This window comes from Schistocerca americana, chromosome 3 (assembly GCF_021461395.2).
Source record: "Schistocerca americana isolate TAMUIC-IGC-003095 chromosome 3, iqSchAmer2.1, whole genome shotgun sequence".
NCBI classification, from domain to species: domain Eukaryota; kingdom Metazoa; phylum Arthropoda; class Insecta; order Orthoptera; family Acrididae; genus Schistocerca; species Schistocerca americana.
Window position 1 is genome coordinate 148,147,747 of NC_060121.1, and position 21,023 is coordinate 148,168,769.

The following is a 21,023-nucleotide window of genomic DNA, read 5'->3' on the forward strand; positions in this document are numbered from 1 at the left end:
AGACTCGTCTGACTAGGCAACATGTTTCCAGTCATTAACAGTCATATGTCGGTGTTAAAAGGCCTGGGCAAGGCGTAAAGCTTGGTGTCATGCAGTCATCAAGGGTACACAAGTGGGCCTTCGGCTCCAAAAGCCCATATCAGTGATGTTAAGTTGAATGGTTCACACACTGACACTTGTTGATGACGCAGCATTGAAACCTGCAGGAATTTGGAGAAGGGTTGCACTTCTGTCACGTTGAACGATTCTCTTCAATCTTCGTTGGTCCCATTCTTGCAGGTTTTCTTTCCAGCTGAAGCTATGTCAGAGATCTGATGTTTTACTGGATTTCTGATATTCATGGTACACTTGTGAAATGGACACATGGGAAGATCCCCACTTCATCGTGTCCTTGGAGATGCTGTGTCTCATCGCTTGTGTGCTGACTATAACACTATGTTCAAACTCACTTAAATCTTGATAACCTGCCATTGTAGAAGCAGTAATTGATCTAATAACTGTGCCAGACACTTGTTGTCTTATATAGGTGTTGCTGACTGCAGCACCATTATTCTGACCGTTTACATATCTTTGTATTTGAATACACACGCCTATACCAGCCTCTTTGGCACTTCAGTGTAGAAGAGATGTTGAGTCACAGATGGGGAGCAAAAAGGCTGCTAAACATAAGAGCTTTCAGCTAAAAGGCCTTTCTCCACACACACACACACACACACACACACACACACACACACACAGAGAGAGAGAGAGAGAGAGAGAGATAGGGGTTTTGTGTGTGTGTGTGTGTGCTGTGCTTGCATGAACATGTGTTTTCTACTTCAAAAGAAAACCTCACATGTTTAGTACTCTTTTAGTTGTGTCTGTCTGCGACTCAAGATCTCCTATATATGGTGAATAGCAATCTATTTTTTTCATATATTGTCAAAATGGCTAGAGAGATTTAGTCATAACTACAGGGTGTTTCAAAAATGACCGGTATATTTGAAACGGCAATAAAAACTAAACGAGCAGCGATAGAAATACACCGTTTGTTGCAATATGCTTGGGACAACAGTACATTTTCAGGCGGACAAACTTTCGAAATTACAGTAGTTACAATTTTCAACAACAGATGGCGCTGCAAGTGATGTGAAAGATATAGAAGACAACGCACTCTGTGGGTGCGCCATTCTGTACATCTTCTTTCTGCTGTAAGCGTGTGCTGTTCACAACGTGCAAGTGTGCTGTAGACAACATGGTTTATTCCTTAGAACAGAGGATTTTTCTGGTGTTGGAATTCCACCGCCTAGAACACAGTGTTGTTGCAACAAGATGAAGTTTTCAACGGAGGTTTAATGTAACCAAAGGACTGAAAAGCGATACAATAAAGGATCTGTTTGAAAAATTTCAACGGACTGGGAACGTGACGGATGAATGTGCTGGAAAGGTAGGGCGACCGCGTACGGCAACCACAGAGGGCAATGCGCAGCTAGTGGAGCAGGTGATCCAACAGCAGCCTCGGGTTTCCGTTCGCCGTGTTGCAGCTGCGGTCCAAATGACGCCAACATCCACGTATCGTCTCATGCGCCAGAGTTTACACCTCTATCCATACAAAATTCAAACGCGGCAACCCCTCAGCACCGCTACCATTGCTGCACGAGAGACATTCGCTAACGATATAGTGCACAGGATTGATGACGGCGATATGCATGTGGGCAGCATTTGGTTTACTGACGAAGCTTATTTTTACCTGGACGGCTTCGTCAATATACAGAACTGGCACATATGGGGAACCGAAAAGCCCCATGTTGCAGTCCCATCGTCCCTGCATCCTCAAAAAGTACTGGTCTGGGCCGCCATTTCTTCCAAAGGAATCATTGGCCCATTTTTCAGATCCGAAACGATTACTGCATCACGCTATCTGGACATTCTTCGTGAATTTGTGGTGGTACAAACTGCCTTAGACGACACTGTGAACACCTCGTGGTTTATGCAAGATGGTGCCCGGCCACATCGCACGGCCGACGTCTTTAATTTCCTGAATGAATATTTCGATGATCGTGTGATTGCTTTGGGCTATCCGAAACATACAGGAGGCGGCGTGGATTGGCCTCCCTATTCGCCAGACATGTACCCCTGTGACTTCTTTCTGTGGGGACACTTGAAAGACCAGGTGTACCGCCAGAATCCAGAAACAATTGAACAGCTGAAGCAGTGCATCTCATCTGCATGTGAAGCCATTCTGCCAGACACGTTGTCAAAGGTTTCGGGTAATTTCATTCAGAGACTACGCCATATTATTGCTACGCATGGTGGATATGTGGATAATATCGTACTATAGAGTTTCCCAGACCGCAGCGCCATCTGTTGTTGAAAATTGTAACTACTGTAATTTCGAAAGTTTGTCTGCCTGAAAATGTTCTGTTGTCTCAAGCATATTGCAACAAACGGTGTATTTCTATCGCTGCTCGTTTAGTTTTTATTGCCGTTTCAAATATACCGGTCATTTTTGAAACACCCTGTAAATACCACAGGTTGCTTATGACCTACGTTTACTTGGACGGCACAGACTCAGCAGCAGTTTGATAATAATGAGGAAAAGCTCAAGAGATAGGACAAATTAAAGTTAGAAATGATGAAAGGAAATCTTAACACCAGTGGGAGAGTACACATTCGTATATAGAGAGTGTTTTGGAAATATGTCACTCAGTGTCTGTGGACATGACTGAAGTTGATAAAACTTCATACTTAATGAAGGACATGGCAGAGAATTTCTATCAAATGCTCCTTTTCAAGGATCTCACCACAACAGAGGACTTAAGTTGTAACAGCATGTCAAGGCAATGCAACATGCAAGAGTATGCTGAAAGACATTTGACAAATTCCCAGATGTACTGGTGGCAGTTGTGAGATACCATCTGGACCTCACATCAATACAACAAACAGAATGTCATACCCAGCCCAGATGAGATTGCATTGCTAATTCAAGATGACAATTGCTGTGATCTACACAAGGTAAATCAACATTGTGAATTGTAGCTGAAACCCTCGTGTTATGCTGCACAGTTTGGTTCTCGGTGATACAGATACAATCATGTGACTCAGAAATTCATATTTTTTGGGGTTTTCTGACATTTTCTGGATCTTGGAGGATCTCCTCACTATGGATCCGTTGCAACAAAACTTACATCTCATCTAATCTTCAATCTTCTGGTTCCAGTTGCCAGACTGTGGTGTGTGTGTGTGTTTTGGAAATGCGCGCGGGAGCATGTGCAAGCAAGTGTTGTCTATTTTTGACAAGGTCTTATTGGCCAAAAGTTAACTTTTTGACAGTCTTTTTGTTGTCCCTTTCTCGACTCAGCATCTCCACTATGTGGTGAGTAGCAACTATCCTTTTCATAATATTGTTATTAATCTTCAGTTTCCATTTGGAGCCGTAAGGACCACACGCTGATATTTTTCAACTTTGGACACATGGGGCAAATTGCAAACCATTGTAAAGAAAGGAAAAAAAATTAAATCTTGCACGACCTACAACAGGGCAATTCTACATGCATGTAACAGATGGCTACAGCCAAACTGCATAAGCCGGCCAAGCCCCCTATCCACCAATTGCAGGTGGATAGGGAGGTGGGGCAGGGTTGCAGTTTCTCTGATTGACTAGGAAACCTACCTGTGTTTGGATTCTTATTGTCTGCAGCTGCCACAGCACAGGTTATTTCATATAGCCAGCAAAAGAACCCTTTGTGAGGATAAATTATTGTTTGGGCAAAATACGAGGGCGAGTCAAATGAAAACCTTAAATTTGTAATAACAAATCGAAATTTCGTTCCATTATCCTGTAAGTTGATAAGCGTGCTACAAACAGCATGCAGAATGGCCTGTAGGTGGCAGCATAGTGCAGATGCACACATACCGTCACAGTATCAGTATAAAGATGGCCACCCCACTTGCGACTTGCACCAGGGAAGAGCAACGTTCTCTTACTCGGTTTTTGCGTAGTGAAGGTGTGAAACCTATTGAAATTCATCAACGAATGAAGGTTCAGTACAGTGATGCATGTTTGTCACAGCAGCAAGTCTAAGAATGGTGTAGGAAGTTCGCAAATGATGTGACGTTAGTGGAAGATGCACCTCGTCCAGGTCAGGCACAACGAGTTGTGACGCCACAGAACATTGCAGCAGTTGAAGCCATAGTGAAGGAAACCGCGGGTGACACTGAATGACATTGCAGCATGTTTACAGATTAGTCATGGGTCAGCACACCACATTGTGCATGATGTGCTCCAGTTTCACAAAGTGGGTGCCACGGCAGCTGACTCCTGAAATGAGAGAACGACGTGTTGATGCTTGTGAAGAACTTCTTCAGCACTTTGAACGAGGTGATGGCTCCCTTGCAAGAACTGTTACTGGGGTCGAAACCTGGGTTCACTTCCACCAACCGGAAATGAAGAGAGCGAGCAAGGAGTGGGGCCATTCCTCATCATAAAAACCAAAGAAGTTTCGAATAGAACCATCAGTAGGAAAGGTTATGCTGACACTCTTTTGGGATGAAAAAAGCATCATTTTGGAGCATTACATGCCTTGAGGGACCACTGTCACCAGTGCATCATACACAGATCTCCTTAAAAATCATCTGCGGTCTGCAATCAAATCAAAGCGACGTGGATTGCTGTCAGCAGGTGTCCTTTTGCAACACGACAATGCAAGGCCCCACACTGCCCGTACAACAGTTGCAACAATCACAGACCTGCATTTTGAGCGTCTTCCTCATACACCATACTCACCTTGCCCCAAGTGATTTCCATATGTTTGGACCACTCAAAAGACCCAATGGGAGGAAAAAAGTTCCTTTCTGATGATGAGGTATGCCACGCGGTGCACGAGTGATTGCGCGTACTACCAAAATAATTTATCTCTAAAGGAATTTATGCACTTCATACGTGCTGGAGGACTTGCATTGAGCGTGGGGGAGATTTTGCTGAAAAGTGATACAGCTTTGTGCCACTCCTGCACAATAAATAATATTTTAAAAAATATTTAAGGTTTTCATTTGGCTTACCCTTGTATAAGGACACAGAATGACAATCATTTTGTTGCTCATAAGTTTGTCATTGGGTGTAAGTATTTTAGGTTTAGATATGTTCACTGCATTTGGTTTTCAAGTATTGGATGCAGTGAATCTGGTACCCAGCTCAGTACCATTACAGGATTTAGAATCATCAAATAGTCTGCTCCGCCTAAATTTTGTTGTGCATAGCTAGTCCTGTTTGCAGTGTGTGGCACAGAAAAAACTGACTTAAGTCAGGTTACAGGACTTGGGAGGGATTGTGCCAATCTCAGCTAGTCAGTGGATGACTCCCATGGTGGTCGTGAAGTAAGCAAACCAGTATATCTGGATTTACAATGATTTTAAGGGCATGATTAATGTGCAAAGTGAGATCAACATTTACCTAACCCCTTGGACAGAGGTATTGGTCCAATGTTAACTTTGGGTTAAGGGTGGGGGGTTGGCTGCAGCATTGTTTTTCAAAGGTTGATTTGTAGGACGAGTTCTTGCAGTTATCTCTAAATGCTGACATGTACAAAATTCTGTTACTAAAAACACTTCTTGGAATGTATCAATACAAGAGGTTGCCTTAGGGGGTTGTATCAGCACTATGATTCTTCCAGACATCTACAGAGCAACTGTCTCAAAGTGAGTAAACTATTTGCACATTTTGCTGATGGGTGCTACCAGGATGAGCACATGCAAAACTATTTCAGCAGCTCCTGGAGAATGGGCTTTGTCAGCACCCAGACAAATGCAAGTTTTTTTCGCCAGGGAAAAGGGAACTACTGTGCTAAATTCATTCTCCGGGAAACTCAACTTGCACATCCACTGCACCATCTGACGAAGAGAGGTGATCTGTTTGTTTGGTCTCCTGAGTGGCACAAAGCATTCTTGCAGTTGGAAACACACCTGAGGTCATTCCTATGCTTGGTGATGTTCACACAGGCAAGCTCCTGACCCTTGCAGCTAACACGTCACAACAGACGACGGGCCATTCTCTCTCATAAGAATGCTGATGGCACAGAGCAACAAATTACTTTTGCATCAAAGGTGCTCTTCCAGGCACACAAAAATTATTCACAAACTGAGGAGCTGGCATTGACCATTGTGTATTGTGATAGAATTCCACATTTGTCTGTATGGGAATAAGTTCCAGTAACAGATCGCAAACAGCTTGTTTCTCTTTTAGGTCCACATTCTCACCTTCCAGATAATAAATGGTGCAGTGTTTGCAACATTGAGCTCTGTTCTTGAGCTATTAACAAAATGACATTCACAATTTGCAAATGTCAGTGCATTATAACACCTCCCCACTGGCCCCAATGGTGAGTTTGACCATGACCATGTGGAAGCAGTGTTTTGCTCCAGATGAGACTGTGCTCCATACCTTGCAACAATTCCTGATACTGGTTGTGAAATAGCAATGGCTACTTACAAGAACCCCCTTCCCCCTTGCATAGACTTGTGTCAGTGGTGTGAATTGGTAAGACAAGTGTCTCCCTAAAGGATCAGCCTATGAAACATAGGCTGAATATTGTTCAGGGTGTAGTATTGCCTACAAAAGAAGCCGCATGTCATCCCACCTCTGCCCTGTGGCTCCATCCTTCACTTGCTTCATATTTTCCATTGGGGGATGTCAAGGACGAAAGCTTTAGCTTGGTGCTTCAATTATATTATTGGCCTGTGCACATACACAGCACTATAGAGGCAGCTTGCACTCGTAACCAAGCCTCCCCAGCAAAAAGTTTTTCCCCTAACCCTGGCCTGAGCACCCTTGGGAGAGGGTGAAAATTCACTTTGTCAGCCCGTTTTAGGGGGCCGTGTGGTTGCTGGTTGTGGGTGCACACACTAATTTTCCAAATGTGGTTCACATCTCCTCTATAACCGCACATGACACACCTTAGCACTTGACAACAAATCTCAGTTTATTTCGGCAGAATCTGAGAAATTGTGCCAGCACTAGTAAGTACAGCACCTGACCACTGCCCCTTTCCACCCTGCGTCAAACTCAAAAGGAAGCAGATGGTCAGAACCTTCGGGATGCAAATGAGATGAGGAAAGCACTAGCATCAGTGCCCACTGACAAGCCTTTAACAGCGTTTCTTTCGACCTACCGGTCCACTCTCATCAACAAATGGAACCTGGCTGAAGTACCACAAAGGCGCAGCCTGTACACATCCCTGGTTCTGTTGTGCCCTGCCCATAGACACTGAGCCCTTGTTCCACAACCCACTACAAGTAGGGTGCCATCTTGTGGGCTTGCACATTCGGTCGTAAGCTGGGTTGGCCACTGGGCATTATTCTTGGCCACAAGGAGTGCAAACTGTTCCTCATCACAGCTGGACAGGAGCACCTGTTCATCATTGAAACCAGTTGAGGTTGTAACACAGGCGGTAGCCATACCCACTCCTCCAACCAGCACAGGGAGCTTTCAGCACTACCTTCCTCAGTGACCATATTTTCAAGTGGTCCTCACAGACTGCTGCTGCTTCTGCTTCTATGTTCACACCCTAGCCACGGTCACAATGCTATTACAACCTGTGCCCAATCCATTACTATCACCAATGGCTGCAGCCAATGACAAAACCGAGGACAGGCAACCTATGGAGGTTGAGGCCCATCCTCTGATACTATTTTCACTGGCTACTATCAATGCCTCAGCAGCTACTGCATGAAGTGAATGAACAAGATGGCCAGGGGGTGGAAACACCGGAGATTGAGATTCCGTTGGAGCCACTGACAGGTATCCAGATTGCTCTCCCTCTTGTCCTGGTGCACGAAGCACTAGTCTGGTCCTTTCTGAACCTATATGTCTATTAAAATGGGGAGCAAGTTAGTACTGATACCAGATTCAGACACTGATATTGAGACGCATGCAGTACCATCGGCAATGTGCAGATCAGGGGAGTTGGCGAAACCCTGTGCGAACACAGGCAATAAGCAAAGTGACTGCGCACTTCTCGGCTCATTGTGTTTATGTATCTGAAGCTTGCTGGTCCCCAACATTACTATTTGCACACAATGACATGCATGTTTCAGGTTTCTCTTGTTTTGCTATTCTGGTTTTGTTTGTGCACTGTTTTTGGGATTTATTTTGATTTTCTCTGTCCTTCTGGATTTATGTATGGCTAGCCATTGTCCACTCAACAGCCATTTAACAGTGTTCCTGAGAAACCATGTTATGGCACTCCGCAGTGGGATAGTGCATTACAAAACCGATGGCTTCAACATATCTGTAAATTTTAACTTTACATTACAGTATTCACATTCAAGGTTTGTCTTTGTTGCTAATCTTAAGTGGCGATTTGAAGGAGAACGAGCTTTACAAAGCCTATAATGACAAATTTGTACCACCTGAAACAACCAATTATTATGGTACCCTAACTACCAAATGGACTGTTGAAGCAAGTACTTAATGCACAATGTTGCCCCTTGTTAAGCCTGTTTTACACTGGAGCAAAAATAGGCACATGAACATCAGCAAACAAGAATTCTCTGCTGTAAATGGTAGGCGAGTGTGAACAAACTTCAATTGGTCATGTTCAGTTCTCATTCACAAGTGTTCGCTGATGTTATGCTGATTGCATTTCGATGCTAAACAAAAATGGTTTACCCAAGATCATGTATCTGCCCTCTAGCTACACAGCTGATTTTATCAAGTATGTTATGTGACGTGCTGTGTGTGTATTTTACATTTCATTAATAATATTTTATACATACTATCTTCCTTATATGTACTTTAATAAAATCCTTGAGTGCTTTGGATATATTACTGAGGACATCAGAAATAGTCTGAGATATAGAAGCTACTGAAATGCGAAACAGTCACTACCATTAATGTCTGCAGTTGATAATAACCAGATTTTAAATGATAGCCTTCCTTCAGATTAGGTTTGGTGGTAGTGATCTGTTTTTAAATTTCCTCATCAGTAGTGTAATAAGGACCCAGAGGAAGATGCTAACAATGTGCAAAGTTTTAGAACAATACTAACGAAAATGTAGATGCAATTCAGTGTTAAGTGATCTCCACACATTTCACACTTGTGGACAAATTGTGACACCTAAATTGTTATTTCCTTGTGGTATTTAGCATCTGCAAAACCAATGTACTTGTCACGCAAAATAATCCTCTACATTCTCAAATTTATCCAACCTGCCGATTATTAGCACCACAACCCAATGGTGCAGCATTCTTAGGCTATGCCCATTCTCTTCCATTCTATCTAATGTAAATGCTTCTTCACAGATTCAAATGTATGAAAGCACAGGTGAACTTTCCGTGAATGCTCGTTCACTTACACTCGCTCACATTTGCTCAAATAGAGCACTCCCCCCTCCCATTTGTTGTGCAATCTCATATTCTGATCTACTGAACCTGTATACCCTTATTTTTCATACAGATTTCACTATTAAATATATAAGCTACCAAATCTTTACTCAACTGTGTGTATAAAACATGTGGCAAGAATTTCAGCCATTCATAAAATAAGTGATGTTTCTGGTATTTCAAGACCAAATTACAAATCTTCATGATTCTTATTTAAAAATAATGACCTCAAATAACAAAAAGATAAGGGATAAGTTTACTTCTAATTTAATACCGTTATTTTGAAAAATTCTAGTATCCATGTCATGCAACTATTCAGAAGAGCGAGCAGCAAATTTTGACCCTTTGCACAGAACAATATATTACAAGCAAAAGTACTGTAATGTCATGCTTTACACTACTTGTGTGACTTTACTATAAGCTGCAGCTGTCACACATACAGACACACAAAGACACACCGTGTCATTGGATGTGGTATCTCACTTTCATTCTCACTGCTTCTACATGTGTGAAAGTTTCAATTCAGAAATCAAGAACTTAAGTTCAAACTCCTAACTATGATGCCCAATTTCTTTTTTATGAGCGTATTAAGGGATCAATGTCTCCACTATATGGCAAGTACGAGGGTTGAATGAAAAGTAAAGCTACCACCTTAATTGGGTTTGGATGGGAATGCAGTGTTGTGATGTAATGCTCTGAATTTATTGTTCCACGGTCAAGGAAATCAACATGGATAACACCACCTGCATCCCAGAACACTGTGGCCATGGTTTTTCCACCTGAGGGCTGAGTCTTTAATTTCTTTTACTGGGGCGAGTCTTTGTATTGATATTCCTTAGACTGGCGTTTCATCTCCGAGTCGTAATGGTGCAACCACGTTTTGTCTCTGGGTGCTAATGGTGTAACCACATTTTGTCTCCGCGTTGTAATGGTGTACCCATGTCTCGTCTCGTGTTACAATTGAATGGAGAAAGGGATCCCCTTCATTCTCATAACGCAAGACGAGTTCATGGCAAATTTCAAGTCTGTGTGCTTTCATTTCAGGAGCCAGCATCCGGGATACCCATCGTGCATAGATTTTCCGATAGCCAAGCAAAGCAATAATGTTACCCGCACATTGTTGTGAAATGCTGATTGTGCTTGCAGTTTCTCTCTGATTGATACGACAATCATCCTGAATCAATCTGTCAACAATTTGCTTGCGAAACTCTGTGGTTGCTGTTATAGGATGTCCAACTCTTTGTCACGCAGGTCAGATGTTCCCACCTCAACATCTTTAAACTTACTTGCTCAATGACGCACAGTACTCACATCAACACAATCACCATAAACTGCTTTCATTCTCTGATGAATCACCTTTGGGGGTGACACCTTCTGCAGTCAAGAATTCAATGACTCTACATTGCTCAAATCGCATTGACCGACCATCTGCGCAGGGTTCCATACTTTACACTGTAACAACACAACTGTTCAATGCTAACGCTTCCTGCCAGCTGGAGCTTAGAGAAGAGGCTACAGAACAAGCCAGTACCTACTGCACACAAATGCTGCCAACTGTTGAAGAGTTATGAATGTGGAGGCATTACTTTTCAGTCAACCCTCGTACTTGCTTGTCTTTATTCTCTCCATTGTATTCTGCCCATGATTTCACGTTTTGGTATTAACTAAGAAGATAAATGGATTTCACACACATGCTGTATTGCTTGAACTTATTGTCTGAACACTACTCTTAGTACTTTTTGTCATGCTTCAACAATACAGGAGCATTAAACAAATTGGATACATTATTACAAAAGAGCAATGATCATAAAACTATCAGCGTTATGAAAATCTGCAAGTATTTACTCCCACCTAAACCAAAGCAGACAGACTTTAATAACCCATCAATGACAAGACCATTGAATATAAAGCACAACCTAGGACTGGGACAAAGGTGAGGGATGAAATTGGCACTGACCTTTTAAAAGAGGCCGACCTGGCATTTATAGCAAGTGAATGATGTAAATCATTGACACCCTAAACCTGAATGTGCAGATGGAAATTTGAGCTACCATCCTCCCAAAGCGTGTCCTGTGTGCTAACCAATGTACCATATTGCTCAGTCATTACATAAACTGTAAAGATTCTTTTCAGGGCTCATTATGACTACATAATTTCGAAACACAAAAATGTCATTAATGTACAGAAGAAGCCATCATTGTTTTCTTGCTAATTTATTTTTTGTTCAATATATTGAAAGATTGACTTATTGGACTTTCAATGTCTTTATACCACAGAATGTATTTCCTGGGGACCACATATACTATTCTAAAAGAATTATTCAGTGTTTGATATCAAGACAATTTTATCATAAATAAACCTTATTTTTATAAGGATATGGGAAAAGCTACTACGGAGTCTTTGTTACACAATTTAATCTTAACAAACTGCTAACGTCTTTGGCATCTTGACTGTGCTACATATCTGTCACTGCTCACAGTTCAGCAATCTATTTTTTAAATATTAAAACAAGTGATATTGATAATTTTTTAAAAATATATTAACTTCCATCACAAGTAACCCATTTTAATAATAATTTTTACATATCTCAAAATGAGGGCACATAAAAAATATCCAACATTTAATCACTAATGTTTCTTTGAGGTGGAAATCCTACATCTGAAAACTTTAAATAATTTAAATCTTAAAAACTGGTTACAAACCTTCCAAAATTTATTTGCATGCGGCAACAATGCTGCAAGGACAAATACCAGCAGCATATCTTTAACAAAAAGTGAAGCCTTACAAAGAGACACTAAATGCTCATTAATCACGGTTACATTCTTTTTTTTGGGTACAGATTCAATTAAATAAAAATTATCATAATGCAAGATTCTGAATACAGACCATTCTTCATTAAAATAATACTTGAGCAGGCAGAAGTGGAGAGTTGGACTTCTACCATCAACTGCTTATACTCCAATATAAACACAGTAAGACTAACACTCCAATGACTTTCTAAGAGATAGGAAATGGCAATTCATTCAACTCATTGATATCCTCTGACACTAGAAGTCAGAAAAACCTATCCACTCAATATTTAAAATGAAATGATTAAACATGAAAATTGTGAAACCAAATACGAAGTGCAAGCAATTTTCAACTTCAGAAAGGAAAATCATATACATAGAAATTAATATTTCTTTACACATAATAAAAGAAAAAAAGCTTTTTGCCATTCATCTGTTTTGCTGACTCTGAGAAACTACTCATTTTTACTGAATTTCTGCAGTCAGTCAAAGTTGTGACCACTGTGGATTAACATGCCACAAAGTATTTTCTGGCCCCTACACTGTCTGTGATATTTTTCTTACATTACTATAATCTGCTTCATTGTGTATCTACTTCCATTTCAGAATAAATAGCTGTAATATTCTTCTGTAATAAAAATAAAAATTCCTTTGAAGTTGTTCTATAAGCCATTTTGCCCAAAATCTAAGGCACGTTAATGTGTTTATCTAACTTAAGCCAGGCAGCACAGTTTTTGCAAATAGTACAAAATTTATTAAAAAAAAGCCAATGAGGAAAATGCTTTTTAAATGATAATTTTAATGATTGCATAAATTAAAACTTTCCCTTCTTTATGAGATATAAAACACTCATTGTGTTTGATGGCAAATTCTACCTATATTGAAAATGTGTGCTCAAGAATTACCAAACATTTACACACCATTTGAGCAGGCCTGACAATTACTTGTCCATACATACATAACCGACTGTGACATTTCAGAAAACTCTCCAACACACTGAAAGATTTACATCCATACACAAAATCCGTGGTGGAAATACTTCTGTTCAAGACTAGATCACGACTTCAGGTAGTTCCAATGTATCAAACAGTGGAATGCATCCTGGACTTAAACATCTTGCAGCTATCATCATTGTTTGTCATGATATTAAGTAACTACAATTCAGTACACTCAGTCTTCATGTTAAGTTACAACAGAGGGAATCTAGTATCAGAAGGGTGAAACAAACAGAACATGTCTCACTATGCACACTTACATTTATGAAACTGTCATTTTTTTTTTCTTTTTACAAAATTGGAAATATGCACATTCATTATCACTCCATGTCCCATTATTTATTCTCAAATTTATATGAAATGTGGAAAAGTATAAATTCACTTAATTCCTGTAAGCTTAAGTGGCAGCGCTGTTCCACCAAGTTCCAAGTGGCATAACAATTTCTTAATGCACAATCTTTACATGTATATCCAGCACATAGATATAATTATCTACTTTTTGAATGAATTGTTTTAAAAATATGCAATCATGTTATTTGAGTTTAATTCTGTTCACTGCACCTAAATTCTGTTCACTTTTCCTTATTTCATACTGTCACATAAGTCAAAAATGCCTGGATAGAAACACCAACCATGACACAGTAACAATAAAAAATTGAGAGATAGAGGGAGGGGGAGAGGGAGGGAGGGAGAGATATGACGACGACGGTGATGATGAAGAAGAAATATCTGGTTAGGTATTGTCCTGTTTCCATCACTTATTCTATCATAACAAGAAAGTTGAAATCATCAGCAGAAATCAAAATGCCACAGAAACGTGTGAAATTATTTGCAACTGAAAACAGTCTATAAAAAAAAAAACCATAAAACCTAAAACATATATAAAATTTTAACAACACAACATCCATGGCAATGAAATGAGTGTATGATATATAATATGTATATGAGAGGTTGTTTCATCACTGGTTTTCATTTCCATAGGGTCCACACACACAGAACTGCGAGTCCATTAAATGTATCAAAATATCAACACAATTGTCTCTTAAGTTATGCCACAACAAGCTGATACAACTAGGCATTGTCTTGTTTTCACTATATAAATCACGCAATTATGTACAATCACATCACAAATATTGGTTGTGAATTCTCCCTTCTCCCATGTGCCTCAAATGTAGGCAATGTCAATTAATTAGTCTGTATTGTCACGGGGAGAGGCAAGGCAGGAGACATCAATAACGTAGTGCTCCTAAGGGCACTATCTACGCAAATTGAATCCTCTCGTTCCATCGGGTCCCTTCGGATGACGCAAAATGTTGCCAGTTTCTGACGTTCGCAACACCTCCATTTTTGTCTGTATTTTGCTTATCCTGGAACAACAAAGTACAATATAAACGGTGAAAACATTTTACATAACTTCATCACTACATTTAAATAAATAAATAAAAAATATCAAATTAGGATAAGACAATGCTCCTACTACTATTTCCTGGCCTTACCCCCGTATCTTCATGGTGTCGGCATGTCAATCTGGATTTGGCAATACCAGAGGCAGGAGGCAGAGGGTGGTCCCTCCTCTCACCACTACTACTATGCCGAGACAGGATTTGTGGATTGGATTGGATTGTTTGGGGGAAGAGACCAAACAGCGAGGTCATCGGATTAGGAAAGGACAGGGAAGGAAGTCGGCCGTGCCCTTTCAAAGGAACCATCCCGGCATTTGCCTGAAGCGATTTAGGGAAATCACGGAAAACCTAAATCAGGATGGCCCGACACGGGATTGAACCGTCGTCCTCCAGAATGCGAGTCCAGTGTGCTAACCACTGCGCCACCTCGCTCGGTCAGGATTTATGTACCCCATCTGTCTGTGTCTAGCGTTGTCCCACGTGAAACAGTGAGAAGATTTTTGAATTGTTTGCAAATCATGTAATTGAGGCGGGATTTGGGTAAAGTTCGATATTCACCTAGTCGGATGTGGGAACCACACCCAAGCTGGCTGACACACTGGCCTTTGTCGTCAATCTACCAGTGAATTCTATCAGGCTAACGCATATGGCTGTTTGGACGAGTCATTTGGAATAACAAACTAATATCAATATTTTGCAATAAAGGTGTTTATGGGCTGCAAGAAATTCCACTGTAACCTCAGAAAGTAGTTTATCTTTCTGCTTATCCTTCGATTTCCGTGAAGATTTCACCATTTTATCTACTGGGAGGACGGTACTTTTCTTCTGCCCACAAACTGCAGGTGCTGGTCCTTGTCTGGAAGGGGGGAGGGGGGGGGGGGGCCCATAGGTGTCCTCATCCCTGATGTGTGGGAACTGCCGGTGCTACAGGGGTAGGGGGCAAGGGAGCTGAAGTTCCTTCCCCTCAACTGTGGGGCAGTGCCAGGACGTTTCGTACAAGGCCGTGTCATCACGTGAGGTTTGGACTATGACAACAGTCGCAAAATTTGAGACCATATCAACTAATGAAGTCTTTCAATCTATTTCTTTGCACCTCAATGAGACATGTGGTCAAGTGTTTTATACTCTTGGATTTTATTCTGCCTCTTAAATACTGAATTATGGTGAATGAGAAGGGTGCAGTTCCAGACAGTTGACAAAGTGAGGTGGTTGGTCACAAGGGCTGCCCTCGTGGGATGCCTGTCCACATGCCCAACAGATAGCCTCATTAGAACAGCCACCTAAAACATCTCATCGGAGGAGGAAAAATAAGGCCTGACATCCCATCCAGTCCAGGTACACTAGAAACTCCACTACCACCTCTCACTATAGCGACAGTGGTGAACCATCCATTTCCATGTGAAAAAGTGTCATTTATATCCAAGCTGAAATTAAGAGAACATCCTAGAAATACACAAGGTCCATCGATGAGGGTGTGCGCTGCAACACTCTTGACTGGAATGCAATTCTTCTTGTCCCCAGATGTTGTAGTAAGTTCGATGTTCTCTATGATTTTGTAAGCTGCTGTACGACGACAACGTTGATATCTCCTGTATGGCATGTTGGCGGCGTTCAATGCAGTTGCCTGTGCAGCAGCAAGACACAGACTGTGCGCAGCGCGAGAGCGTGCTCGCTTATATACTGTGCGTGGACTTAGCATTTACCCAGTGGCCAGCGGGACCTTCTCAGGTAAAATGTTGCCATTGAAGGGTAGGATAAAAGCTCCAGTGTCCACTCTATTACCTTTGGGTCCCTTCTGGATGTGGAGAACAAAATGGACTGCACACCACACCTGATTAGTGCGCATTTCTTCATAAGTTTGTAGCATTAGGTTAAAATGGGAGATTAACACCTTGAATTCTACTGACCTTGTTAATAGGAGAAATGGTGATGGGTATATCTCTTATCTTTGCACAGGCCTGAAGTGCCCGTGATTGGTTGATGTGTGATGTTTTGATCATCAAAGGTCCATTTTACACTTTTCTATTGCTGTAATCTCCCCAAATCAATCTTCCATATTTGCAAAGGAAAACAGTGGCTTCATTGTGGTGACTGATCCACCGTCAGTTCGAGAACAAACCAAGACCTCGGAAAACTGCCCACTTCCATTTTTCCTCACCTGGCTCTCGTCTGAAACTGAAGCATGGTCACAGACAGATCACAGCCATAGGATTGTAAACCTCTGCATTAAAATCACTGTACCTGACTGTTGACACAGTCGTGTTGGAATGGCCACCATTAAGTCTGATCCATTTCATTGTGGACTATCGGCCCCAATGCCACTCACTCCGATCAGAGGCTCTTCTCATGGGTGCACCCCACCAAGGCGAAGGCCACTTTGCACAATAGCTGTTGCCCGGAATCCTGGTACCCCAATGTTGATAGGCACCTACTCCTTGGCTGACACGGGGATGTTAAGTTCAGGCATTGGCAGTGCGATCTCTGCGTTGTCAGGGGGCTATCACCGAGAGTGTACATGACAACCATGATGGACTGGCTACCATGCTGGATTTCGAGTGCAGAGATAGGTCCACTTGATTGGTAGGTACAAAAGATAAAAGCGCACAGTGGAGAGTTAATGCACCATCGTAAGGTGCCCTTCCCTAAATGGCCTGCACTTCTGTAAAATTTGTAAAGTGGAGGTCAAACCCAAAATGGGGACCATAACTTAAAAAGCCAAATTGGGTGAGAGAAAAAGCATTAAAAGAATGAAAACCTTCGGAAGTCCAAAGTATAGTGAAATATCAAGGTAAAAACATGACCAAATAAAAAGACTTATTAGTTGCCTTTTACGACAGGCAAGGAACGGCCGCAGGTCTATTCTAGCCCCTGACACTGTACTGGGGCCTCTGAATTGCTTTGATGTCTTCCTTTAATCTGGTCTGGTGGGGATCCCAAACACCCGAGCAGCATTCAAGAACGAGCTGCACTAGTGATTTAAATGCAGCCTCCTTTACAGATGAAAGGCTCTTTTCTAAAATTCTCCCAATAAACATAAGTCTACCATCCACCTTCCCTGTTACCATTCTTACATGCTCGTTCCATTTCATATTGCCTTGCAACGTTTCGGTTTGATATTTAATCTACATTACTCTCAAGCATTGCGCTAGTATTCGAACATTACTGTATTGTCTTTCCAATTCATCTGCATTAATTTACATTTTTATACATTTAGAGCAAGCTGTCATTCATCACAGCAACTAGAAATTTTGCATAAGTCATCTTATATCCTCCTACAGTCACTCAACAACAGCACATTCCTGTACACTACAGCATGTTCAACAAACAGATGCAGATTGCTGCTACCCCTGCTGTCAGATCATTTATGTACAGACAGAATAAGAGCGGTCCTATCACACTTCCCTGGGGCACTCCTGATGATACATTTGTCTCTAACACTCACTATCAAGGACAACATACTGTGTTCTATTACTTAAGAAGTCTTCAAGCCACTCACATATCTGAGAATCTATTCCGTATGCTTGTACCTTTGTTAACAGTCTGCAGTGGGGCACCATGTCACACACTTTGCGGAAATCTAAGATACAGAATCTGCCTATTGCCCTTCATCATGGCTCACAGGATGAGATGTGAGAAAGGGAAAGCAATTCCATTTTAAAATACAGTTTAATTTAAAGAACAAACTGTATTTTGAGTACATTTAAATTGTAATTTAAAAAATGCATGTTCACTGTGAATTTATTCTTTTCAGAAAACTGTTTGTAATTTGTGACAGTAGTAGATGTCCTGATGGTATTTTTTTTTTTTGTTAACAGCATTCATGATTTAGATGTTCACTGTGTAAACGAAATAACATCCATTTACAACTAACTGCAATCAGATGCAAAATGGGGTGGTTGTTAAGAAGGCCTACAAAAATGTCTACAATGGAAGCAAAAATTACTTCTTTAACTTATTTACCATCTCAATGAGTAAAATATTCAGTCATTATAATGCGCCTAATACCCATACATACATTTTGCATACAGTAAGATTATATCCCCAGTGTCATGACGTGATACCAACTAGTACTCAAATTTTATATACTACACGAGCCGGACTCAAATCACGTCTTCTATACCTGTTACTTATAAGTCAAATTTTGAATCTGAAACATCGAAATGTGTATATTTTGTTGTACATGTCATTTCAATGTCAGTCGGGTGCAGAAATCTGATACTAGCAGTGGAGCTCACAGCCTAACAAACTTTCTTTTAGTATTGCTAGCAACTGATAAGCAGAAATCAGAGAGAACCACTACTGGATTATTTGCAAGCTATTAACAACGCTAAACGAACAAAGTGTGAAACCACGAGTGCCAGTGACTTACAGACAGCTGTGATTGAATTCTGAAAATGAGTTTCAAGCTCTAAAGCAATCCACTTGCGACAGTTAACTAGTATTTGCTTCGAGCTGAGTTTGTAGAACATGTTCAATAACTGAAAGGACGCTACTTTATTAAATTTAAAGAAGTTGAGAAGAATTAAAAAGTTTTCTAGTGGGAAGCTTTTTCTGCCCTCATAAATCGATATCAAATTAGCTACACGGACTCAAGTAAAAAGCTTTTACTGCGATACACACTATATCCAAATAATAGCTCACAAGAAATGTTTATTTTATAAGCATTAGTTCTAATGATTTCATATTTATTCTATTTATAATTGTAAGAAGTATTCCTGCAGTACAAATCAACTTTATTTGTAGCATATCACAGTAGCCAATTTGCATTCATTGATTGGAAACTCAGCAAAATTTGCTAAACATATAAATTAGAGATGATCTTCAGGTACAGTTGACTGTGGGATGAATGCATTTGATGAGTTGTGCTCCAGCCAAATGCTGCTAATTGGCGACAAACTTTGCTTATAACATTTCACCGATGAACAGCCTTGCTAATTCCATGATGTGTCTAAGTCAATGGGCATCATAGTGCCATTTGCAATATTTGTTGTCCAATGACAAAACTATTTATGCAGTTGCCTCATTCACCTTAAGAACGGGCAGTCTATTATGTGATCTAGAGTATTATCAAGGCATCATCACAAACTAATAGTAAAAATCTGAAACCACATGAGCATATTTCTCTGAAATTTCTTCGATTATAACCCATTATACTCCGATATTACATGAAGATAAAGCACCAGTCAGTAAAGTTATTTGTGTAGTGACAGCTGATTACCCATAAATCCTAATATTGCTGAAACTTGGGGTTGTGTACAAAATTTAACGTCATACTTTTTGTATGATTCTTATTGCATCACTCATTTGTCTTAAACTCTTTCACTAACAAATGTTTCATTCTATAATAATTATTATATTATTAAATAAAGTGCATTCATTTAACAAAAAAGCAAAAATTTGAAAATTAACATGAATTATGCAAACTTGTCTTAATATATTGGTAGAAGTACAATAATAAATACATCATCTTATTGGATTTACAACCCAGCTACTACTCTTTATTCAAAACAGTATATCATAAGTAAATATTTACAGATATAATCTTAATGTTTTTAGTTTGTTGACATTCAAATATATGCTCCCACAACCACTACTTATTAAAAGATTTTTCTATTTCTATTCCACATTCCCACTGAGCAATTTGAAATTATGTTTGTGTTACTATCACTAGCAAAAAGTACGGCACCAACCTATCATCAGTTGAGGGCAGGTGTTGTTCCTCAGGACTTCGAGCTTCACCAAGGATTCGTAATCTAGCTTCAGCATAAGCTTGTTCACGCTGTAAATGGAGGAAAAAATAAAGTTTTCACATGAATATTTTATATTTGATGGAGAAATAAATTTTAAATCATGCTATACTTGCTTTTCTCACTACCACACATCTTTAAAAAATGTAATGATGTAATGTAGAAATGTATCAACTAATTTTAAATGACTGGAAGAGGGCATATATGTTGAAGATGTCACGCAAAACACAAACTAAAATATCCTGTTATATCAAACTGTTTTCAGATCAGGATGGCTTTGGAATCAATGTGCAGTCAGCCTTTAACAACAAACTAGGAAACATACGAACTTTTACTAACTTCATTACTTGCAATATGTCGATGTGCATAAGGAGTAGGATGGGGGATTAATGGATCAGAGGCATTTATTTTCAGTTACTGTGTCAAGCATTGTAACAATGTTTGAACAGAAAGGATTTTAAAAGAGAGTATTTTGAGACTGTCACAATCGAATCATGACCGGTAAATAAATTTCAAAGAACTGTGGGACAGTAAATATTTTCACTTACTTAAATACATAGGTGAAGAAAATTTTAACTAGTTGAACACAGGCAATGTGGGAGATCATATTGTACCAATTAAAAAACTATACAAAATAACTATTTACTTGGACAATGCCTTCAAAGACTATGAGGATACTGAAACATTCAAATACAAAGTGGAAATTCTCGAAAATAATTTAGGAGTACAGG

General features: G+C 40.2%; 1 protein-coding gene across 1 annotated transcript in view; it reads right to left on the bottom strand.

Moving 5' to 3' along the window:
• Positions 1-13,383: 13,383 nt before the first annotated feature.
• Positions 13,384-21,023, bottom strand: part of LOC124605199 (SUZ domain-containing protein 1) — a 49,984-nt gene continuing 42,344 nt past the window's right edge. Inside the window, exons 4-5 of the mRNA XM_047136733.1 lie at positions 20,236-20,324; positions 13,384-14,509 (exon numbers count right to left, since the gene is read on the bottom strand). Coding sequence (XP_046992689.1) covers positions 14,398-14,509; positions 20,236-20,324 — 201 coding nt within the window. The 3' untranslated portion in view covers positions 13,384-14,397. The remainder of the gene's footprint in view (positions 14,510-20,235; positions 20,325-21,023) is intronic.